Source organism: Mustela nigripes, chromosome 12 (genome assembly GCF_022355385.1).
Source record: "Mustela nigripes isolate SB6536 chromosome 12, MUSNIG.SB6536, whole genome shotgun sequence".
Classification (NCBI taxonomy): Eukaryota; Metazoa; Chordata; class Mammalia; order Carnivora; family Mustelidae; genus Mustela; species Mustela nigripes.
The window spans coordinates 75,592,775-75,616,823 of record NC_081568.1 but is presented as its reverse complement, the minus strand read 5'-3'; the positions used below and the strand labels follow the sequence as shown (position 1 = coordinate 75,616,823).

The 24,049-nt window shown below is 47.5% G+C and overlaps 2 protein-coding genes across 9 annotated transcripts in view; both read right to left on the bottom strand.

Annotated features, from left to right (window-relative positions):
- Nucleotides 1-1,488: 1,488 nt before the first annotated feature.
- Nucleotides 1,489-7,776, bottom strand: REEP2 (receptor accessory protein 2). 7 transcript variants are annotated; one of them, XM_059417665.1, is made up of 8 exons: nt 7,359-7,473; nt 5,422-5,494; nt 5,054-5,130; nt 3,831-3,951; nt 3,484-3,597; nt 3,021-3,162; nt 2,795-2,925; nt 1,490-2,720 (listed from the first exon to the last, which is right to left on the bottom strand). In XM_059417665.1, exons 1-8 carry the CDS (start codon nt 7,388-7,390, stop codon nt 2,652-2,654), a joined length of 759 nt encoding a protein of 252 aa, XP_059273648.1. In that variant the 5' UTR covers nt 7,391-7,473; the 3' UTR covers nt 1,490-2,651. The 7 variants fall into 7 exon arrangements, with proteins under 7 accessions (XP_059273644.1, XP_059273645.1, XP_059273648.1 ...); XM_059417663.1 differs by having other exon boundaries at nt 1,491-2,720; nt 2,795-2,928; nt 3,021-3,168; XM_059417664.1 differs by having other exon boundaries at nt 1,492-2,720; nt 3,021-3,168.
- Nucleotides 7,777-9,355: 1,579 nt separating this feature from the next.
- KDM3B (lysine demethylase 3B) overlaps nt 9,356-24,049 on the bottom strand; it is a 70,150-nt gene continuing 55,456 nt past the window's right edge. For both annotated transcript variants that reach the window (XM_059417656.1, XM_059417657.1), the window contains 11 exons: nt 23,705-23,981; nt 22,733-22,989; nt 19,113-19,379; nt 18,147-18,318; nt 17,649-17,739; nt 17,388-17,518; nt 15,478-15,597; nt 14,332-14,471; nt 13,657-13,833; nt 12,841-12,975; nt 9,356-10,790 (listed from right to left, as the gene is read on the bottom strand). In XM_059417656.1, coding sequence (XP_059273639.1) covers nt 10,710-10,790; nt 12,841-12,975; nt 13,657-13,833; nt 14,332-14,471; nt 15,478-15,597; nt 17,388-17,518; nt 17,649-17,739; nt 18,147-18,318; nt 19,113-19,379; nt 22,733-22,989; nt 23,705-23,981 — 1,848 coding nt within the window. In that variant the 3' untranslated portion in view covers nt 9,356-10,709. The remainder of the gene's footprint in view (nt 10,791-12,840; nt 12,976-13,656; nt 13,834-14,331; nt 14,472-15,477; nt 15,598-17,387; nt 17,519-17,648; nt 17,740-18,146; nt 18,319-19,112; nt 19,380-22,732; nt 22,990-23,704; nt 23,982-24,049) is intronic.

The following is a 24,049-nucleotide window of genomic DNA, read 5'->3' as shown; positions in this document are numbered from 1 at the left end:
TCTGGAGATCTTTCTAGAACAAGCAAGTCTCTCTCCTGAATTCTATCCTGACACATCCTCTCCTTTCAGAGAGAGAAAGGGGCCAATTTGCCCAGAGGCCAGTGGTGAAAGGAATAACCTTCCAAGATCTGTTGACTGGAGGACTCTAGGGAAGATGAAAAGGACCGTTCTCGCCCCACCTCCACTGCGACGTCAGTTCGGGAGGTTCTTGGCCAGTTGAGCGCAAGTGTGGCAGGAGGACATACCTCTGTGATGCTGGGGAAGGGACGGGAAAGTCGGTAGACTTTCTGCAGACCTGGGGCCAAGCCATCACACACGCTGTGCCCCACCCTGTACTCTGCCTCCGTTTTCCTTCCACAAGGCTGTGCATGCGGCTGTTTCTCCGCTCCCTTCTCCTTTCCTCCTCCTTGCCTTGCTCTCTCTACCCCCTCCCTCTCCACTCTTTTCCTTTGCTTTTCTCCTTCCATGCTACCACTGCTCCTGTGCCATCCTTTCCCTTTCTCTGGGCACCGCCTTGCAGGTCTCACTCCCAGCCGGCTGTGCCCCTTGGCCCCTGGTGGCCTTGGCTCTAGCTCCCAAGGACTCAGACCCCATATGCTCCCCCTCGCCGCTCCCTTTCTCCTCCAACCCAGCCCAGCAGCCCAAGCCTCAAGGCTTCCCTCCAGGTGCCACAGGGACGGCCTCTCTGGCCCCAGCTTTTGGTCCTGTCCTCCTTCTGTCCCCAGGGTCAGACATACACTATGAGGCTGGCTCCCCATTACCCAGTCTTCCGTCAGCCTACCTGTCTCTTCCTTTCAGAGTCTCTGGCTCACAGCTCTCCTCTCCAACATTCTTTAGCCTTTCTGGGTCCTGTGGCCATCTAATTCCCCCGCCCTGCCCAGCAGCCCCCAAATCCTATCCCTCCTTCCCTGGGAACCTTATGAAGGTCTTTGTCCTTAAAGCTTACACCGGAACTTTCTATGAGGTACCGGAAGGTCCACTGGGGCAGGAGGTCTCTGGGCAGGATTCTGAGGGACAAGACAACCTTGAGGGTTGGGGCCCCCAGCCCTCAAGTCCTGATCCCTTCTACTGTCCTGGCTGTATCTTTTTTTTTTTTTTTTAAAGATTTATTTATTTATTTGAGAGAGAGAGAGAACGGCAAGCAAGCAGGGGGGAGGAGCAGAGGAGAGAGAGAGAAAAATCCTGAAGCAGACTCCCCGCTGAGCACAGCTTGATCCCAGGATCCTGAGATTAGGGCCTGACCTGAAATCAGGAGTCAGCCCCTTAACTGACTGAACCACCAAGGCAACCCTCCCCTGGCTGTACCTTGAGCCTCCAAACCATCTCCCCAGATGGAACCAGCTGAAGCCCATCTCGTATCTTGGAGAATGGAACTCCTGGGGTCCACAGTCCGACCTCTTCCCCCGTCCCCCCCACAGCTGGGCTCTGCTTTTCACTTGAGGTCCTTCTCACCCGTGGATGGGACAGGTGAGAACAAAGCACAGAGGCTGAAACGCATGAGGTGCCAGAATTCGGTTTATTGGCTCATCCAGGGCCAAAGGTCCAATGGGCACCCTCTTTCCACAGAATTGGAAGCCTTTTGGCTCCTAATTTTTTTTTTTCTTCACACACTTCTCCTGGCCCTGACCGAAGCCATGGCAGAAGCGGGGGTAGAGTGTGGGGGCAAAGGCTGGGCTCCTAAGAGTCTGCTCACGTGGGGCCCAGTTTGCTTGGCACAGGAAGAGGGCTCTGGGGGAAAGGAAGATGAGCCCCCAGGTGATGAGGAAAGGAGCTGGCTCAGCAGGGGCCTCTACAGTGGGCCCTGAGGCAGAGGAGCCCAGCACAGGGGCAGGGCAGGAAGGGGAAGAGGTGAAAGGCTATCAAGGGCGGAGGAGGAGGTAAGAGGCCCTCAGAATCCCATCCTCTCAGGGTGGTCTGAGAGTAGGAAAGAAGGCCGACAGCAGGGAGGGGCTTGAGGTGTGGGGGGGTAGCTGCTGGCAGGAAAGTCCTTCACCCAACCCCCCCACCCCAGCCCTAGACCCAGAAATACACACACACACACACACACACACACACACACACACACACACTCTCTCTCTCTCTCTCTCACACGCATACCCCCAGAACCCCACTTCTTTTTAATGGAGACATATAGCACACAGCCCTACCCATTACCCTCAACTGTAGCTCTGGCCTGGCCATCCTGGTCCTTCAAACACACATTAAGGCCTGAGCTCTTGCCCAGGTTCTCTGAAGCCTTCTCCACTCCTTCCTGGTCTCCCAGGTACCCTCGGGCCCATCTCTGGTCATTCTGGGCTGTGAGTACCCCCCACCCCCACCCCAGAGAGAGCAGTGAGGGCATGTTAGGACCTCAGAAAAGGGAATGGCCATGGTCTTCAGCAAGGCACTGGGTGGGTGGGGACAGGACTGGAGCAGGGAGAATAGCAATTTGGCTCTATGGAGCCCCCACCTCCTTGGGTGGCTCAGTCCTCAGGAACTCCTCCAGCCGCTACCCTCCACCCCCACAGCAGGGCCTCCCTCCTCTTTTCCAAGCCCCTCCAGAGGAGTGGTCACTGGGCAGGCAGCCATCGGAGGGAACCTGGGGCCTGAGACACATGGGCTACTGGCACAGTGTGGAGCAGGGGCTCTGCAGCCTGTGGGGCGTCAGGACCTCAAGCCAAGTCACCCCCGCCAGAGGTCTTCTTCTTGGGCCGGGTCTTCAGTGTCTTGGAAGCCAGTGGCTGTAGGAGGGAGAGAGGATGTCAGAGGGCTCAGCCGAGGCTCACATCCCCTCCCCATGTCCGCAAGCTCTCACCTCAGCTTTGGGCACTTTTTTGACAGGTTTGACCCGCTTAGGGGCCTTGTCTCCCATATCATCTTCAGAGGTCTCTGTTCGGGGATCTGCCTGGTTCGTGGTAGACCTTAAACTCAGTGCAGGGTCATCTCCTGCTTTGGGGGAGCAAAGGAAAGCAGAGGTCTGGCGGCTCTCTCGCCTGGCCTCCATGCCCTCTGGCCCTCCCAGCCTGGAGCCCTGCCTGTACCTAAGTCCTCGATGGTGTCCAGGAGGCTGCCGGGGCTGGATCGGAGCCGGCTGTCAGGCCCCTGCAGGGGCAGCGCATCATCATCCCGAATCAGGGTCAGGTCCTGCATGCTGAAGCTCCGGAGCTTCTCTGATAGCACCCCCTGGCCCTAGGGTCACCACCACGCACCGGGAGAACCGGAGGAAGGGGCGGGGTGGAGAGAGAGGTCACCATGGAGCACGAGCAGCCCCCGAGCTCAGTGCTTTCCCCACAATGTCCTCACCCTGTCCTACAGCAGCACGGACAGGGTGGCGTTGCCACACACCGTCCCTTTGGACAGATGAGGAATCTGGCCCAGGGAATGGAAATCACACAGCCCGGGGCTGGCAGAGCCCCAAGGACAGAGTAAACAAAAAGGGGCTTGGCTAGGGGCATGAAACAGGCAAGGTAGAGTCCTGGGAGCCTGGGTCTGCCCCCATCTCACCTTGGCAGCGGCTGTGACCGCGGCATTGGCAGCCAGGTTCAGGCCCCTCTTGCCCACCCTCATCATGGTCTCATAGCTCTTGTCTCGGGCCTGGGTGATGTACTCGTCGATCTCCTGAGGGGTTGGAGGGGAAGGGAGGTGAGGGGTGGGCCCCACTGGCCAGGCCCTGCCCTGCCTTTGTTCACACCTGGACAAAGGCACACAGCCTGCTCCAGGAGGCCAGGGCCCTGGCAGATCACTTCAGGTTCTGGGCACCTACAGGGAGAGCCACAAATGTACACAGCTACAGGCACTAGGCTGCCTCGGCCTGGGGCAGGCGAGGAAGTCAGCTGAGAGTGGGGGCAAACCTTCTCCTTGTTGGACAGTGTCGGGTGCACGAACTTGCGGTAGAGCACACTGGAGCCCTTGGTGTAAGGGGACAGCAGCCATATCACAAAGGCGATCTTGAGCTCAAAGTAGAAGGGGAACCTGTTGGTGGGAGAGAGGCAAGTGGTAGAGCCTGGGATAGGGACTCAGGGGGTGAGCTGATCCCCTGCAAGACCTTGGCTAGCCCCCCACCCCTTAGTGCACTGGGGTCCCCAGGTGGCTCGGGTGACTGGGCATTTCTCATCTCCAGGAGAATGGGAGGCTCAGCTGAGACTCCAAGTGGGTTGGTGAGAAGTGCCCCCAGCAAGAATTAACCACCCCCGCAACCCCCAGCAGTGGCTGGCTCTCTGCACTAGGCATCTTACTCTGACAAAAGACTCCTACTCCTCTGTCCGGGGTCTGCTCCTGGGTCCTCACCCCCTTGTCTTCCTGACCTCCCCCCTCATGAGGAAGACTCCCGTCCCTTGCTGTCATGACATGCCTCTTGCTTTTAAGGATTGTTGTCCATTCCCTGGCTCCTTTTCCTTAGGCCACAGACTCCTTCACATCTCCTACACTCTCACAAAGCTTTTTGCTTTGTTTGTGTCGAGAAGCATACATGCTCACTGTCCTCAATTTCTAACCCATTATTCTTTCCTAATCTGACCCCACTCAACTTCTGCTAAAACTGTTTTTCTCAAGGGCCACTGGTCCTTACAATCTACAAAGGCAGTCATCTTTTTTCCTCTACCTCTCCATAAAACTCTCTTCTCTTTGTCTTACAATATTCTGTGCTGTTAGTCCTCTCTTCCAAGAGGCATATACTCACCCAATAAACATTTTTTGAGCTCCTGCTGTGAATATACATACAGGCAATTAAGACATTCTCTGTCCTCCAAGTGCTCGTAACATAGTCTAGTAGTGCTTTGAAATACTAGCATGAACTTTACAAGACTGAATCCTATTTTACCAACAGTGAAACTGAGACCTACAAAACTATAATCTGCATTCTATAGGGGTACTTTGGCTGCCACCAGAAAGAAAGGTGGGGGCTCTTTCTCTTATTCTACTGATCAAGCCAGACCTATGTCAGGGAGGGTGGGTATTCAGGACCACATGGGACTGTGGGGGGGCTCCACCCCGGCTCTCAATCTTTGGTTGGCTGGTGGGGTAGAGAGTCTAAACCCTGACCTTGGGGTGCAGGGGTGGGGATGCTGGACCTCACCAGGAAAGCACAATATCCGTGAGCGTCTCAGCTGTGGTGAAGAAGGCAAAGACGATCCAGTACATCATCCATTTCACCTGAAGGCACAGAGGATAGTGTCAGCTGGGGTCTCAAGGGAACACCCAGGAGCCCGTGTCTGATGCCAACTATGCTGGAGGTGTGGTGGGGAAGGGACACTCAGGATCTCAACTTTGCCTGTGGATCCCACCAGGCCTGGGGGAAAGGAACACAAAGGAACCTTCTGGAAGCAGGGTCTCCTTAGTGCTGAGGCATTGGTACAAAGTCACTCAGTCTGTAATGTGACCCATGGTCCTCCCCTATCTCGCCATGTGGTGGGTGGAATGGGAGATGAAGTGTCGCAAACTCACATATTCCTTCACGTTTTTTGTCTTCACGGCCTTGTAGGAAGAATAGGCTGGGTACAAGGTGCCAAAGATGAGCCTAGGGAGGCAGGCAGGGTTACTGGTCCCCTCGGCCAAGAGCAGTGGCCTCTCCCTCCCAGCTCTGCATCAGTCAGTCCCTGGGTAGGTAAGGGGAGAAGGACAGAACTCCAGAGTGCCACATCGGCTGGACTGATGAATTCAGATCAGTGGTTATGGTCAAAGTAGTTCAGCCTTGGGTAATACACAAGCGTAGAGGCCTCTGGATGGTTAGGGTGATGCCTTTTCCCCTTTATTGTTCAGGTTTTCTCCAACCCTTTAGGTGAAGAAAGACCCAGAGGCCAGAAGGTCCAGTGTGGTCTCTTTAGCCATAATCGCTGGTTATGCATAAACATATCATGGAGAGAGTGTGTGTGGGGGGTCTGGTCACCACCATAGATGTCTTCCTTCTCCAGATATGGTGCTCACTCATACCCATCTGCCCTTAACCTCTACTTCCCTGTCTCAGAGCCAGGCTGGGAAAGGCCAGGTCTGTAAGGGAATGTGATACCGCCTAACAGGGCCTCTATGTGGCAGTCGGAGGCACCACTGTGGCCCTGGGGACCTGGGGAGCAGAGGGCACAGGGGCAGGAGGCCCTAGAGGGGCAAAAAGGTTTATTACCTCATGTAAGCAGCCTTGGAACCAAGCTCAAGGGAGTGGGAACGCTGGGCTGGAGACTCTGGTTGGAGTACAACCAGGTAGTGACCCCACTGGAGACCACATAAAGGGCACAGGTGAGGGAATAAGAGGAATGATGCCCTCAGGGAGCTCATCCAGGTAAGAGAAGCAGCCACTCTGAAGGCCACAGGGAGGCACAAGGCTCCAAGATTCCCTCTGTGGTGGGATGAGGGAGGAAGAAGGGAGATCCTGGTAGGTCTAGAGGGAGCCAGAACACAAGCATCTAACAGAACTGAACGGGAAGAAGGCAAGAGGGAGGGAACCCTGGGCTGTCAGTCCCCCACAGTGGAGGCTGAGGGACAGGGTCCTGAGCCGGGACAGGGGTTAGCTGAGGCCCAGGCAGAGCCCCTCCCAGGCCCAGTTGCTTGACAATGTGTGGGTAGTGCCTGTTCTCACAGGAACCTGCCTCATAGAACAGGACGCTTCTGAACTGACCTGTGGAGATGGGGTGGGGGCGGACTCCTCAAGGACAAAGTGTGGAGTGTGGGAGCAGCCTTCCCTCCTGGGGCCCGGGGGGAGGAGGCAGGAACGGTAGCTCCACACTGTGGCTGGCCTGGAATGAAGGCCACCTAACGCAGTCCCCTCTGTGCCTTTCACAAATCCAGGCTGAACACACATATCCTCTCCCGGTTCCCTCCCACACTTTGTGCTCCGGGGATCTCTGCTTCCCAATACCCAGACGTCCTCCCTGGGGGGACTCTAGTGCAAGTGCCCTCATCTCCAGTGTCCTGATAGTAGAAGAGGGTAGAGGCCAAGGCTGTTAGCTATGGCCCCAAGCTATGGAATGAAGAGGCCCTGCTTTGCTTTCCACTCTGCCATTAGCTCTCTCCCCACAGGGAGATGAGGGCCCAGGTCTGAGTTGCCCCTCCAGCGGACATCTGCTAGGTGGGGGAGGGGACATGCCACCTCCCCTCATAAATCAGGCCATGCTGCCCAGCCCTGGGATGAGGGAGGGCAAAGGAGCAAGAAAATTAAAAGGGATGAGAAGCCGGGCGTGCTATGGCTCCTCTAATATGCCCCGCTCCGGTCCTAGGTCCTACACCCCATGTCTTGTCTCCGGGGACCCCAAATAGGGACGATGTGCCTTAGGTGACTGTTGTATGAAGCCACGGAGCGGTCCATCCAGGGCTTCAACACACCCCTCACCCCCCAACCCTATTCCCCCTCCCCCTCCCAGCCGGCCGCGCCCCGCCACCACCGCACTCACACCACCAGGCGGGAGATGATCCAGGACACCATGGCGGGGCCGGGCGGGGCGAGGGCCGGCGGAACCCGCCGGGGCCGAGGATGCAGGTGCCGGAGGTCGGGCGGCGTCGGCCGCGACAGCAGGAGCCGCAGTAGCAGCAGCAGCCGCAGCAGCAGCAGCCGCCGCGGGGGCCGCGGAGCGCCGAGCAGCCGCGGTTAAAGGGGAGGTCCCTGCCGCAGCGGCGGGCCGTGGGCGGTGGCGGCTCTTAAAGGGGAGGCCCCGGCGGTGGTGGCGGCGGCGGCGCGCCCCCCTGCACCTGCTACCACCGGGCATGCGCCTTTGACCCTCAGCACCCTGCCTTCCTCTAATCGCTTGTTTCTCTTTCTTGGATTCCAAGCCCTGGTTTGAGGTCCTCACAGGCCTTCAGGTTCCATCCTGACATCCTAATCCCAAGATCCTAGCCCTCCTGCCTTGACCACACCAGGCTGAAAAGGCTTCAACATCCCCTGAGGAATGACTTATTCAGTGCTTACTAACGGCCAGGCCCTGAGGTAAGAGCTTTACCCGCATTATTTCACGGAATCCTCACTATCATTCCACATGACAGAGGTTAGAATTATCCTCATTTTGAAGATAAGGAAATGGAATGCTTAGGGAAGTTCAGTAATTTGCCAAGGTCACAAAACCACTAAGTCATGCTGCCAAGATGTAACCCATAAAATCTACTTTAGTCAGGCCACTTCTCCCAACTGCTGACCAGCAAACTGTCCTCCCCAATTACAGGACCTGTAAAGATACCCGCCCAGCAACTCCTGAAGTCAAGGATGGCTGCACCTGTCCACCTTACCCCTTCTTGGCCATCACCAATCACCCCAGTTGGAGAAGGAACCCCCCCATCTGCTTTTTTTAGGTTGTCATTTGCTCCACTTTGCAGGGTAATGAGCCCATGCTCTCAAGGGGAATACCCCAGGACAGACCCTCTTTAAACAGAAGGGCTGGAGGCCTGATGTCTAGGTTGGAGATGGATCCAGGAGCTCCAGTTCTACCCCCATCAGCAAACGCTGGCAGCAGTGTATGCCCTAATTCTGAAGACATTTATATCCAGAATGTAGGCTAGCCCGCCTCCTGATTTTTACCAAAGCAACAAAGCTCCAACCTCTGCAACCCCCTTTTCTCCCCAAAGCTTTCCTTTCCTGTCCCATTTCAAAGCTTCTGCATTCTTTAAGTGGAGGTGTAAGTCTTCTGGTGATCACAGCTTTGACCCATGCCCACCCAGGCTGAAAGGACATGCTCAGAGTTCTGTATTTCAGTTATGGTCCTATTCAAACTCAGTATCCTTGAACCACACAATGGTCTATTTCCACCCTGATAATTGTATTTCCAGGCTCAAACACTTTGGAAGATGTTTTCCAACAGGGTCTGGAGAAGCAGCCTCTGATGACCCCTCTTGCTATTCTTTACAACTTCCTTTTCAAAAGGCCTTTTCTAATGGGAATGTAGTCTGTCCTCACTCCTCAAGCCATTTTAGTTACTGCTCGATTAAAAAACAAAACAAAACCCATTTGGGTCTTTTCCCATCAACTCTGAGGTGGATCCACGGCCACAAGTTTCCTATGTGGGCAGCCAGGCCACCTGCTTTAAGGAACCCTGTTACTAATTGCCCAAAACCTTACTCATGCCATCCCCCATCCCCCTCACTCCTGACTGCTGCAGGAAGATCAAGACCTCACCTTTCCCATTCCATTCACACACAGCATAAACTGTGGAAAACCCAGCTTTTCTCCCACCTTCTAACTCAAGTGACCTTTTCCCTTCACCCTCCCCACCCCAAGCCCACAGACCACAATGACCTGGCACTTTCCGCTCTCAAAAAGGCTCAAATTCAGGAAGCAAAGGGTAATCGGAAGCAGCAATGTAATGAAGATATGAAAGTGAACCATCCTCCATTTTCAACCCACATTCAACCTGCCTTCACTTTTTAGAATGGCTGGCACAGGAAGAATTTAGTCCACTCCAAACAGATTTGTTAGATTTTTAATAAGAACATGGAAATCCCAATCAGCCCTTCAACAAATTAAAATACAGAAAGTGAAATTAAAAGTATTCTACAGTAAATGACTTTTATTAAAAAAAAAAAAAAAAGTAACTGTGAACATATAAACAAGCCTGCAGGGCACTACAGTACAGCTGGAAAGAAGATAGATACATTTTCCAATGTATCTATGGGCCAATGAATTCCATAATTTTCAAATAAATTCTTAATAAAACTCCACGGAGTTGGAAAGTTTTGCTTAAAATATTTCTGGACAAAAAACCCAAAAACCAAAAGCCTCATGTAGGAAATCAAACTTTCCTTAGCATTTGGAAGTGTAAGAGGAGTCCCAAGGGAACGCTGGTAATAGGTGAAAATGGTTCCTGTGTCATGAGTGTGCATATTTGTAAAACACACTACAGCTCAGACACGACAAAGTTCTTTCTCAATTGGCTGTTCCCACAAGATACGACTGAGATGGGAGGGGAAGAAAACTAAAAGAATCCTAAAAAGCCAATTCTTTTAAATTCTGCTTTGGCTGATTTTGTGCTATAATGGGCAGTTGATTTCTAAAAATCATATTTTTTCAAAGATTTTTATCGAAAGGAAGACTAAATGTAATGTGCCTTTCCTCATAATCCAGGAAAACAACTGTGGTATTTCAAAAATTCTAAAAATATCTACTTTCATGAAATAGTAACTATTTCACTACAAACCTATTTTTCACTAAATACACACATTTCCTAATCCTGGAGCCTCCTGGGAAAAGCAGTGGGTTCTCCCTGGGTCCTGTAAGACTCCAGTGTTCATGGGAGAGATTGTGGGGAATGGCTTCACCCCGTCTCCTGGGATGGGCTGTATCAGAGGTCACGTGCAAAGACACTGTCAGGCTTCCACCAGGCATGTTTAAGCAGTTAGCCCCTATTTGTACCAGTTATGGGATTCCCCCTACCTCCAAACAGATTCCCACTTCACTAGGCACGAGAGAAAAAAGAAAAGAAAGGTGTGCCCACATTCCCAGTTTCCATGGATCTCAAGTCACGAGAATGTGCAGGAAAGCCCAGCAACGTTCAGGCAATTCAGAGTCCCAAAAGACCACAGGATGGGGATGCGGCACCCTTGGCTTGGAGTCTGAAACTGTGTGTGTGAACAGTGCGACTTTCCTGTGTCAACCTTCAGTGTTGAGGCAGCGTAGAAAAGAGTGGCTGGAGAGTTTGTTAATACTGACCACACTGGCTCCAAGTGAAGGGCCTCTGCTCCAGCAGAGAAGCCCCGCCGTTCCCTGTATGTGTTGTGAGTGAAAGACCTGCTTCACAGGGGAGTCTGGAGTTTCTCCGTGCCTAAGACCTTGCCAATTTGGATTCATGAGCCTTGAGGGTGCCAACAGCATCTTTCACTGCGTGATAAATGATGTTCTTCACCTGGAGAGAGCAATCAGCAGTCAGTTCATGGTGGCCCCATATTATATTCTCAAACAAAAATGTGTGTGTGTGTGTGTTTTTTTTAAAATATTTTATTTATTTATTTGATGAAGAGAGAGCGTGCATACGCTCTCAAGAGCACAAGCTGGGGAAGCAGCAGGCAGAGGGAGAGGGAGAAGCAGAGTCCCTCGTGAGCAAGGAGCTCGATCTCAGGCCCCTGGGATCATGACCTAAGCTGAAGGCAGACACTGAACTGACTGAGCCAACCTGGAGCCCCACAAAAGCATATGTTTTACACAGCCTATAAAGACTAATTAATGAGGAAACCTGTCAGCGAGCACCGCATACTTCCCAAATCAATTCCAAAGGGGATTCACAAATCACAGAGGCTAAAAGGTCTATAATCAGAAAAGAATGATGAATCCAACTGAAAGACTATATAATCACTTTCATCTAAGTGCTTAGTTAAGTGCGGGGCACTACCGATAAGCCTTTTTTTTTCCTTTCTTTTTAAGATTTTATTTATTTATTTGACAGAGAGAGATCACAAGTAGGCAGAGAGGCAGGCAGAGAAAGAGAGAGGGGAAAGCAGCCTCCAAGCTGAGCAGAAAGCCTGGTGTGGGACTCGATCCCAGGACCATAAGATCATGACCTGAGCCAAAGGTAGAGGCTTAACCCACTGAGCCACCCAGGCACCTACGGGTAAGCTTTTTACATGGACTTTCATTTCATCCTTCCCACATCTTACGAGGTCGATTCTACTATATCCCCATTTTTACCCATGAGAAACTGAGGAAACCAAGGTCTGGAGGTCAAGAACCTTGCCTAAGGTCCTAGAACTAACAGGAATGCACTAAAACAACAGTGGGCAGGTCAGATTATTGGAAAATTTTTTCCCTTTGTGCTTGTACGTATTTTCTAATTGTCTAAGAGGAACACAATCTACACATCAAGCAGGAAGAACAGTCACTAAGTAACAAGCTGAAAAGAGTTTTAAACCAAGATAATGATGATTTCTGGAGAGGGAAAGTAAGGAGACAGGATGGGGAAGGTACACGGAACCTTCAATAATGCAGTTGTTCTGTGTATTAATATTGTTTGTCTGTATGTATACGATGCTTTAATTCTTAACCTGAATGATGGGCACACAGCCCCCTTTTGCTATTCTTTATTAAATTTTTGTACTAATTCAACAAATATTTACTGTGTACCTAGTAAGTATCAGATATTGTGCTAGGGAAAAGCAGTGAATAAAACAGTAAAATCCCTGCCTTCATGGAGCTTAAATAGCTTACATTCTAGTAGGGATAGAAACAAATAGATAAAATGCATAAAGTTAAGTGAAAAATACTACAGAAAAAAATTAAGCAGTGACAGAGGACTGGGAGTGCTGGAAGTGACACATCCCAAGTAGACCTGATGGCAGTGATGTCTGAAATACATATGCATTTTATCTATAGGATCAGTGTTACCTCCTCTATCCATGTGAACGGACTTTGTCTAACAACTTTTATGGCTGAAATATTCTAAAAATTTAAAAAAAGGAATAGCAAAAAAGATCAGATCAGGGTTGAAGGTGACTGAATCTACTGGCCGGTGGCAGAAAGACTGCACATCTGCCCCGGGGAATCTTGCTTCCTTATTCTTTTCTTTAAATGCCACTGCAGCACCCAGTAATTCTCAGGGACATGAACTGCAGTCCTAGCGGGGCTTCAGGGAATTGAATCTGCACCAAAACGTACTGTGAGAAGCAGCTCTGGGGAGGTGCCCTTCTTGGAAACATGCTTGTAACACAATGCCACACTGCTTTTGCCACCTGACTGGAAAAGTCAAATCCAGTCAGTTATCAGCACTAAATACTCTATCTCCCGGTGGGAGAGAAAGAGAAGGTGATGGCAGAAATGATTATGTTAAAAGATGAGTATTCTCTAAAAGCGAAATGTGACGAGGACTGATGTAGAATGTGCGTTTTTCATATGTAGCCAAGTAGGAGATGAGGAGACAGAACGAGGTGGGAGGAGGAGGGAGGGGTGATGGAGGGGTTATTTACCTGCAGTTTATCCTCATGGTTTGTATGAGTGTTAGAGAGATGCCTGAATTCCTGTGTCAGGCGGAAACAGTGCTTTACATGTTCTGGAGATACAAAGTCTTCTGCTACTTTTATGCAACTGTATAGATTGTGTACCTGGAAGGGGAAAGAGCCACAGTCAGCAACACCTAGAAAACATCTATGATATGGTTTAAAAAACAAACAAAAATCCCCAAACTTGAGAAATGCTTCCAATATTCCATTTTCATAAAAACAAGTGCAGAAAAATTGCGAGTATAAATTTTTACATGAAAATGTTGGTAATTGTACAGAAAAGGATCTGGAGAAATACACACTGAACTGTTAACCACCGGCTACCTCTGGAGAACGCAGGATGAAGGGACCGAATAGGGGTATGGCACAGGGAGGTGAGCTGCAACTTTCACTTTTTAAAAAATGGTCTCCCTTCTTTAAAATTTTTTTTAAATGTGCATTTAAAATTACACAGAAGGAAACTAAAAAGCAAAAATTAAGCAGCAGTTTAAGAACAGCCAGTCCTTCAGTGGGGAGGGGTAGGAGGATGGGATAGTGAGATGACGGGTATTAAGGAGGGCACGTATTGTGATGAGCACTGGATGTTATACGCAACTAATGAATTGCTGAACTCTATATATCAAAACTGATGATGTACTATATATATGGTGGCTAACTGAACATAATGAAAAAAAAAAATAAAAAATAAAAAGAACAGCCAGTCCAATCCAGCCACTTATACCTCTTGCTAGATTACTAAGAAAATCAGAAATACAGAAGCCCATGGAACCAAGTGGAACCCACCTGGTGTGGGGCTCCAGCAGGTATGAAGACAGCATCTCCCAGGAACTGAACAATGGCCCAGCCTTGCACACCATACTCTTCATAGAGTCGCTTACGGAGGGTCTGGTCCAGGTACCAACTTTGGTCATGAATTGGGTCGTGATCAGGGGGATTCTCTTGGCCTTGCTCCTCTCCAACCTGAAGCCATAACCAAACCCACAGATGGAAAAATCAATACATAAATATTACTAACAGCATAAATGCTGCTTATAGAGGCAATGTCCCTAGTGGGCCAAATCTTCTGTTTTGTTCTCTTCAGCATCCTCCAGGTGTGGATTCACACCATCAGGGAATTTTTTTTTGTTAAAGAGGATTTTTTTTAAAAGAGTTTATTTATTTATTTGAGAGAGAGAGAGAGAGAGAAAGTGAGAGAGAGGGGAGAAGGTCAGAGGGAGAAACAGACTCCCCAGAGAGCTGTTAAGCCTGATGCGGGACTCGATCCTGGAACTCCAGGATCATGACTTGAGCCAAAGGCTTAACCAACTGAGCCACCCAGGCACCGCACCTTCAGGGAATTCCGACAAAAAGTACAGGTCTTTAAAGCCAAGAGACTGCACAGGAGAAACCCAAAGCAGGCTATGTCAGCAGCATCCCAGAACCTTAATCTTGGAGCTGGGAGCCAACCCAGGGGCATACCTTTCGGAGCAATTCCCGGATCTTTTCTGCATCCTTGGCTGCATAGATATGCCACAAAGCACCAGGCTTCTCCTTTCCATCATGAATTCTCTGCTTTGTCACCTCATCAGCATCCCCCTCATCAATGGTCTTGAGTACCTCTGAAAACAGCAAAATTACTTTTCAGTGTAACCAGCTATTTCAGTACCTGAGTCAAGTGAAATATCCAACTCAAAGAAGTTTAATCTCTACAATTCTCAATCTCTCTGGCGTAATATAAAGTAGAATCAAAGAATCAAAACTCAAATTTGTCTAACCTTCCTATACACAGGAAGAAAAACCCTAAATCTTTTTTACTGAAGAGAAACTCAGCATTTTGGAGCGTAGAGGTTTCTTTTAAAATTATTTCCTGCTCAAACTGTGTAGCCACATCTTATGTTCAAATTGCAGGTCATTTCCCACTGTAAGTAGACAGACTCCATACACTTCCTCAAGACCTCTTCAAACTCAAGGGTTCTATGGATTTAAAGCCATGAAATGTAAAGCATTTCTGACAAGTTAAGAGGGTCGGCTTCTAATGCTTGTCTACTTTAATACCTTAAAGGACAATATCGTGGAAAGATCTGCAGGTGTGTAGCATTAAAAGCAAAATTGTGGCAGCAAATGTACCATAATGATGACAATGATAATCCCTGAACCATTAGACTCTGAGTTAACTTATTTTTCTTTAAAACTTTCTGTTTTCTAAAATGTCCATAATTAACACATATTAAGTTTACACTGAGATGGAGGGAGTGCAAATGCAGCAAAATATCACTGTGATGCTTCGATTCTGTGCCAGTGAGCTGGCCTTATCATCTGTCACCTCACAGGTGATCTGGCTGATGGACCAAGTGAGCCAGGTGATCCTTCCTCCTTCCTTCATCTTTCTGATGCTATACACTTAGTGGAAAGGGGAGCATTCCCATAAAGACGACCGGTTAAAGATACACAAATACCACTCCTAGAACCTCCTTTCATCTAGCAACATCCACTGGGTGCCTACTAGGCATCAAGTCTTGAAGAGAGTTAAGAAGAAACCACTGGCTCTAAGTGAGGAGGAAGACTCCGATTCTACTCCTGAGGCCAAGCCTCACCATCCTGAAGTATGGCTTCTAGAAATCATACCTTCATCATGGGCACCCTCCCCGATGGGGATCCCAACATACACCATCACATTAACTGCATCAGACACATCTAAATGAAGGTTTGTTGTGCCAACTCTTCTATCTTCCGCAGTTATCAAGCCTGAGAGAAAAGGAGGATATGAAGGGTGAAAGGGCAATATTGTGAAAAATCCACAGAGACCCTACAAGTGCAAACATACTCAAAGATGTTCTTAAATGGGTAACAGTGGGAGAATGAAGTCTATCTGTATCTTAAGAAATCATTCTTTCCATCTCTTTTTTAGTGTTTTAAGATTGATTTCTAGCTCGGATGACACTATCATTAGATTTGGGCACTGAACTGATTCACCCCCCCACAACAATCTCTCCTTAAAAAGCAAAACTGATATGGGCATTACTGACATTCAGTAGAAGTTTGGCTTTTACAGTGATTTATGGTCCTACTCTACTCCACAAAGAGCAGGCCGGGTAGCATGGTACTCAGATCTCTTCACTGTTTTTTTTTTTTTTTTTAATCAAGACTCTTAAAAACTAAGAATCATGTCTTCTTGCACAGAATATTTGATAGGAAACTTTCCAATCATTGGAGATAGACAAGTTATAGATGTGACATAAATCAATATGACAATATGACAAAAGATGTGGCAAACACACCCAAAACCATCCTGGGGTGCCTGGCTGCCTCAGCTGATAAGAGCATGTGACTCCTGATCTCAGAGTTTTAAGGTTAGCCCCATGACAGGTGTAAAGATTATCTCAAAGTAAAGAAATCTTTAAAATAAACAAACAGTAAGTAAAATTTTAAAGAAAAGAAAAGAAAAGAGAAAAGAAAAAAAGGGGCGCCTGGGTGGCTCAGTCAGTTGTCTGCCTTCAGCTCGGGTAATGATCCCATGATCATGTGGGATGAAGCCCCACACAGGACTCCCTGGTCAGCAGGGAGCTGGCTTCTCCCTCTCCTCCCTACTTGTGCTTTTGCTGACTCTCTCGCTCAAATAAATAAATCTTAAAAATAAGTAAAAAATAAAATTTAAAAAAAGAAAGAAAAGGAAAGGAAAGAAAAGAGAGAAGAACCTGGGTGGCTCAGTTGGTCAAGCATCTGCCTTTAGCTCAGGTCACAATCTCAGGATCCTGGGATTGAGCCCCAAGTCAGGCTCCCAGCTCAGTGGGGAATCTGCTTCTCCCTCTCCCTCTGCCTCCTCCTCTCCCACGCCCCCAGATCATGCTCTATCTCTGTCTCTCTCAAACAAATAAACTCAAAACAAACAAAAAAGCAACAAATAGGGGTTCCCAGGTGGCACAGTCAGCTAAATGTCCAACTCTTGGATTCAGCTCAGGTCATAATCTCAGGGTTGTGAGATCCAGCCTGGGTCAGGATCCATGCTCAGAATGGATTCTGCTTGAGATTCTTTCCCCTTCTCTCTTCCCCTCTGCACCTTGCCCTGCTCATATACTCTCTAAAATCAATCAATCAATCAATCTTTTTAAAAACAAACAAACAAACAAATAAATAAATAAATTGAAAAAGGGGGAAAAAAATAGCGCGCATGCGCACACACACGGTCGCCTGGACGGCTTAGTTGGTTAAGCAACAGACTTCTGATTTTGGCTCAGGTCATGATCTCAGGGGCATGAAATCAAGCCCTGCGACAGACTAAATGCTGGGCATGGAACCTGCTTAAGATTCTCTCTCTTTCCCTTTCCCGGTGCCCCTCCCCCTCTAAAACAAAACAAAACAATACAAAGAAAATCCCAAATCATCCTGGACACTGTTAACTTTTCTATCATTTTTTTTTTTTCCTGTCACTTTGCCCTCCATTAGCTCTACAAATGACCCTGCCTAAATATCTCCCTCTATTGGTGAAACGGGGAATGGCAGTGTCCGAAAAGGGCAATAGGGCTTCTCCCTCATACCGTAGGCATTGTACATCTTGGGGCCCAGATCCGGCCTTACAAAGTAGCTGGGTAGCCTAGAAGCCAGATTGAGCCTGCCATCTCGTTTGGTATACTCTGGCAAGGGAAGGTTCTCCATTAGATCTTCAAACCTACAAAAGATCAGGAAAGATGACTTAACTTGTTACAGGGGGAAAAAGCACAAAGTCCCCTTTTCTATAATTACTTTGAGATGCTCCAGGAAGGCCAGTGTCTCAAGATGACCCACTGTGGTCTACTAACCTTGTTGGCATCATGTCCCGAAAATCTTCCCCAGGAGGCCAGTCCTTGAGTTTAAGCACCATTGGCTGCCCATCTTCTGATCTTAATCGCTCTGGAAGACAGAAAGCACAGTTTGGCTGCTGCCTGATTTTTTCAGTGACCAAAAGTTTTAACTTTTTATTTTCAGACTTGTAACCTGTCATAACGGACTACGTGGGCTTTGTTTTCCTCACCTACTGCTTTAGTACATGCTATATTTTTTTCCATCTCACAGGGATTCCACCCGATTCCTCAGTGAAGTGTTCCACACAACCCAAGGGAGCATGGGCTTATGCCCAGGTGTGCTCTGGGAGCCATATGATTGCTATGAGAGCTGCCTGGTTGGCACCAGGACAGAATGTCTGTTCTACCAACACCACCACCCCCTCACCACTGCCACATGCCAAGAAGATTTATTTTGAGTCCAGGGGTAGTGATGGGTGTATAGATGCTCAGTCAGCCATTACCAAAGCTACTTACTGCATATAATCTCGAAGCCATCCCAGAAATCCCGAACTTTCACATCAGAAATTATAGCACAGTTCCTGCAGTTCACCAAGTCCACATCCTGGTCCCCAAATTCCTGGCTAAAGGCTTCTGGCTTCCAGAGTTCAGACTTGAGCTTTTTATGTACCCCTGAAACCAGCACTGGCTGTGGAAACAAAAATCCCAATCAGAACCATTTAGGAATACCTTTAGCTCAGGGCTAAGGGACAGAATAAGAGGTTTCTTGGGACAACGTAGTCTTCTTTACCATGATTTACTATTCTTTCCCAGTTTCAGAATCTAAAGATTTGAACACGGCAGTTGCAGGAAATGGAGACTACTTCTACTCTATCATTATTCTTGATTCTCACCCTGGGAGGCAGGCCACAGAAATCACTTCTGTTGCTCAGGTATCTACCACTATGCTGGGGTAAGAGAACAAAAAGCTGACAAATCCACCTCTGAGAATACTTCCTCACATCTAGAATGAAAAACTATCCAGACAATTCCATAACCTCCCCCTTTCTCAAGCACCTGCTAAAGTATAAAAATTAGTGTTATCACACTATCCTTCAAATTTGTGTGGCCTTGAAATATTTACCTAGAAAATTACCACTCACTTCCACCCACCTTTGCCTTACCCCTATGTCACACTTAAGGATTTTCCTCTAAAGGTGTCATTAATGGCAGTTACCACTTCACAGAAATTTCAACTGCCCTTTTAAGAACACAGAGCTACATACTATATAGAATTATAGAAATATAAGGAAACACGATATATGTTTAGGAATCTTCTGATTTTTTTAAAATCCAGGATAACCTGAAGTAGCAAGGCTGTCTGAAACGAACTTACTATGTCTTACTCTCCCTGGCAAAAAGGCTCCCAGACAGAATTGAAACTGCCCTGGCAGCTGTGGTGGATAAGCAACCGGCCTGGCTAATTGCTTATTTCTTACTTACCTGGCCTTGCTTCCAACACTCTCGGAAGATCTTCCAATTATTTTTGTTGCTGGGGTCATGAAGACACAGAAGTCTGCCATCACAGAGCCAGGAGTGAGAGGTATGGGGGTCCAGCACATTTAACCCCATCACCATCTCCTTCACTTCCTTTTGGGTATCAGTCAAGTTACAGGCCCGCTTTGCAGCATCTGAGGTTTTCTTATTTTCTACCACCGAGGCAATGATGTGGTCAAGGAAGTTGGGTAGGCTGGCCTTGTTCTTCACTCCCTGCCACACACAATTCCATTGGGTAAGTCTGACTGAGGTGCCATGAGAAGAGCATTCACAAAACTGTCTCCCAGCTGTCTTCACAAGAAGGAGTTCTGATTTACCTCATTAAGTTTCACAAAACTTACTGAATTGCACAGCTGTCTTCACAAGGAGTTGTTCTGATTTACCTCATTAAGTTTCACAAAACTTACTGAAACGCCTTTTGTAAATGAAGGGCGGGGTCTGTTAAGTCAAGATCTTAAATCTTCCTGTCCTTCAGATCCTGCTTTACGTTTATAAAAGTACAGAAAGATCCCCTCTGCCTCAGGAGACTGGAGATCTAAGAAATATCTCTGGCATCCAGTCAGAGATATTAAGGATTTGCATGGAGACCACAGGGATCACAAAATACTGTAGCTGAGTGGAAAAGATCATTGACTTTGAAGGTTATAAATGTTTTTTCTCACTAGTATGCCCAAGGGATACAATACTTAAGTAATAAAGTGACTTATCAAGGCAGTGCTTTTTTTTTTTTTTTAAAGACTTTATTTATTTATTTGACAGACAGAGATAACAAGTAGGCAGAGAGACGACAGAGGGAAGCAGGCTCCCTGCCGAGCAAAGAGCCCGATATGGGGCTTGATCCCAGAACTCTGGGAGTCATGACCTGTGCCGAAGGCAGAGGCTTCCACTGAGCCACCCAGGTGCCCCAAGGCAGTGCTTTTTTTAACCAGGGAGTATACCCCAATAGAGGGGTAAACCAAAGTATTCAATTGGAAACGTATATTCTGAAAGAAGTCTCCTAATCCCAATTCTGCCCCCACTTCTCACCACAGTGAGAATTTCTCACATGCTTCCGGTGATGGGAAAGCTCAGGTTCAGAAATCAAGGTGACATCTGTAATGTCACAGAACTTAGAGGGCTTTTTTTTTTTTTTTAAATTTTATTTATTTATTTGACAGAGAGACAGATCACAAGCAGGCAGAGAGGCAGGTGAAGAGAAGGGGGAAGCAGGCTCCCTGCTGAGCAGGAAGCCTGATATGGGGCTTGATCCCAGAACCCTGAGATCATGACTTGAGCTGAAGGCAGAGGCTTAATCCACTGAGCCACCAAGGCGCCCCTCTCAGAGGGCTTTTGTACACCTGATATTCCTATGCCTGAAATATCACTCATCATTATCTGTACAGAGTACATGTAATCATGTAACTTCCTGGGAAAACTAAAAAAGGAAAAGGAGAACTGAAAGAGCATGTACAAATAAAACAGAGCTAAAAGTGACTTTTTAAAAATTCATGAATCTAAAAGAGAAACCAATATTCACATCATACAGGGCTCAACAACCCACAATTCATTGAATTTCAGCCATTAATCACAAAAAAGAATGACAAGCATGTTTATGTACTTGCTTGAAATGATCTCAAAGATAATACAGACTGAAACCAGAAGAGCAAGGTGTAGAACATGTATGTAAAAACAGGGAGAAGAAACTATATATATATATATATATATAGAGAGAGAGAGAGAGAGAGAGAGAGAGAGAGTGTAAAGCCCCTGAAACGATGGTGACTGACCTCCAGAAAGGAAACAGGTGGTGGGGAGACAATGACAGGAAGGAGACTTCTCACTCTATCTTTTAAATTTTCTATCTTGTGAATTCCTTCATTCAGTAAATGCTAACAAACACCTACTATGTATCAAACTCTAGCATTAGTGATTTAAAAGTAAATAGAACAGGGGCGCCTGGGTGGCTCAGTGGGTTGAGCCGCTGCCTTCGGCTCGGGTCATGATCTCAGGGTCCTGGGATCGAGCCCCGCATCGGGCTCTCTGCTCGTCGGGGAGCCTGCTTCCTCCTCTCTCTCTGCCTGCCTCTCTGCCTGCTTGTCATCTCTCTCTGTCAAATAAATAAATAAAATTAAAAAAAAAAAAAAGTAAATAGAACAGCTAAAAATTCTTTAAGGAAAGGTAAGACAGAAAAGAAATTAAACACGGTAGTGAATGCTATGGAATATCAAATTCAGGGAGAACAGTTATGAAGGATGGGAGTGTGATGGACTTTAGAAAGGGTGATTTAAAGGGGTGCGTCTGGGTGGTGCAGTCAGTTAAAAAGGGTGATTTAAGAAGAAGGCTTATAGGATGTGACATTTCAGGAGGGAGGAGACAAAAGTGATGAAGCAAGCCTGTGGTTACATGGGAAAGTTCATTCCAGGTAGAAGGACAAATGCAAAGGCTCTGAAGAAGGAGCCTGCCTTGTTATGTTCAAAGAATATGAAGGTGGGTGTAGTCAAGAGCAGTTTGCACAAGGAAAGTGACAGCTGAAATCAGAGAAGTGTAGGCAAGACGCACAGACAGGGATGGAGCCTTACCATCCACAGAAAGAACTCTGCTTATACTAGGAGTATAGCCCCTGAAGGAGTTTAGGCAAAAGTGACATAAATCATGGCTAGGAGATCACTTATATTTTAAAAGAATCACTCTAGTTGCTGTATTGACAACAGACTATAGAGAGTGGAAAAGGGAAGAAATAAAGGGGACCTGTAAGGAGTTTACTCCAAATACGCAGGAAAGAGAGGATGCTGGCTCAGACCAAATAGGAAATGAGGGAGCCAATGAGAAATGAGTGGACTCTGAATACATTTTAAAGATCAAACTGGGAGGCACCTAGGTGGCTCAGTGGATTAAAGCCTCTGCCTTCAGCTCAGGTCATGATCTTGGGGTCCTGGGATCGAGTCCTGCATTGGGCTCTCTGTTCAGTGGGGGAGCCTGCTTCCTCCTCTCTCTCTGCCTACTTGTGATCTCTGTCAAATAAATAAATCTTTAAAAAAAAAAAAAAAAAAAAAAAAAAAGATCAAACTTAAAGAGGTGCTGGCAGATTAGATATGAAATGTGAGAGATGGGAGTCCTGAATGACTCCAAGATTTTGGCCAAGCAATGGAAGAATGCAAATGCCCATTACCAAGAGAGGAAACTAAGGGAGAAGCAGGCTTACGGGCAGAAGATGAGGCAGGAATGTGGTCTTACATGTGTTACATGGTTACATGGTTTGAGGTGTCTATTAGATATCCAAGAGAAGATAACATGGATGTACTGCCTAAGTTAAAAAAAAAAATAATGCCCATTATTGTCAAGAAAATAGTAATTTCTGCTGAGTGAAAATTTCAATGTCTTAATTTTACTGAGTTCTTGACAGGGCAAAAAATTTTCATGATTTAAAGGGATCTCAAACATTCCCCAAACTCAAATGTAAAGAAAGATCTTATTAACTGGACACACAATGAAGAGAATACAAGTTACCCAAACATACTCTAACCCAGTTATCAGATCTCTAATGGCTCTTCACTGGAAAAGGCTAGAGTTGTAGAAAGGACACTTACTGCTGAGGATGTAGAGAAGACGGGGGGGAAGGGTATGCCTGTGTCCAAGGGGGTTTGAGGAAGCTTTCCAGGCCCGGAGTGAAGGAGGTCTCGAAGGCTAGAGCCTTCGGTTTTGTTGTTAGAGGCAGTGGGACCCAGTAACAGACTGTTGAAAAGCTTTGGAGTCAACGGAGAGACCTTTGCAGTGGAGTTGAACGAGTCCAGCCCAAAGGGTGAATGAGATTCTTTACTGAGCACCGACCTCAGGGACCCTGCTTCTGTAAGGACATAACCGGGAACAATATTAGGCATCATAAGGAACATCCAACAGGCAACAGACTCCTAAAAATCAGCAAAGTGGGAAGGAGCAGATTTTCCCCACTCCTGCCCCCCAAACTACATATAGTTTCATATGGACCAAGCCTGACCAGGTATGACTATAGCAGGATCATGGCCAAGGAGAAGCTCTCCTACTACTTTCTTCCTTTCCCCGATCTGAATTTCAAACTTCTTCTTATTCCCATCCATCTTTCATCTCCATTACTTGCTAAGACAGTGTCTTTACAAGGGGGTCTTCAGAAGACCTGTAGAGGAATCACCTGGGGTGATCACGAGAAATGGAGATTCTTGATAGTTCTTTAAGAGGTTGTCACTTAATAGTTCTGGTGAGGCATAGGAATCCGCATATTTAACAATTCCCCAGGTGACTTTGTGCCCACTGAAAACCTGGCTGCATAACAGAACCACCTGGAAGCTTATTACAACTCTATGATTAATTCTGACTAAAGAGGTCTGGGGTAGAGCCCAGGCATGTACTTTTTTTAAAAAGCTCCACTTCTAGAAAGAAAATGAAGGAGATTCTCTTATTTTATGTGAAAGAGAAAGCAAGCAGCATGCTTTATAAATGTGGATGGTAATGTGTGAGTGTGAAGAATCCCTGAATAACTCAAGTGTTCCACCCGCAGGCAGGGTAAAGGCTTGTGTTTATCTCACCTTTTGTTTCCTCTTTAGCCTTCTGAGTTGCTAAATCTGCCAACCAGTGCAGGGCAGAAGAGGGGGGAGCCGTGTCGGGGCAAGGGGGCCTGATGGCTTTTAGCTCACTATTGCTATTTGAAGCTGAACTCTCTGCTTTCAGAGAGTCCTCAGATCTGATATCAGTGCTGTCGGCTTTTGGAACATGGTCGGTCTCTGACGTTACTGCTGCAGTTCCTCCTCCGCCTGAGAAGGTGTTTTCACTTCCAGAAGAGGCACTAGGGTTTATGCTAGGAAGCTAAAGCATAGAAGGCCAACATGGTTAGAGTGCTGTCCTTGCACAGGAAAAAACAAAAAACAAAAAAC

Coding starts and splice junctions, on each gene's coding strand:
- REEP2 (XM_059417658.1), bottom strand. CDS start 7,670: ATGCCCGGTGGTAGCAGGTGCAGGGGGGCGCGCCGCCGCCGCCACCAC. Junction 3,952..5,053: donor ACGGATATTGTGCTTTCCTG/GTGAGGTCCAGC, acceptor TCCCACCAACAG/GTTCCCCTTCTACTTTGAGC. Junction 2,929..3,020: donor GGACACCATCGAGGACTTAG/GTACAGGCAGGG, acceptor GCTCCCCCAAAG/CAGGAGATGACCCTGCACTG.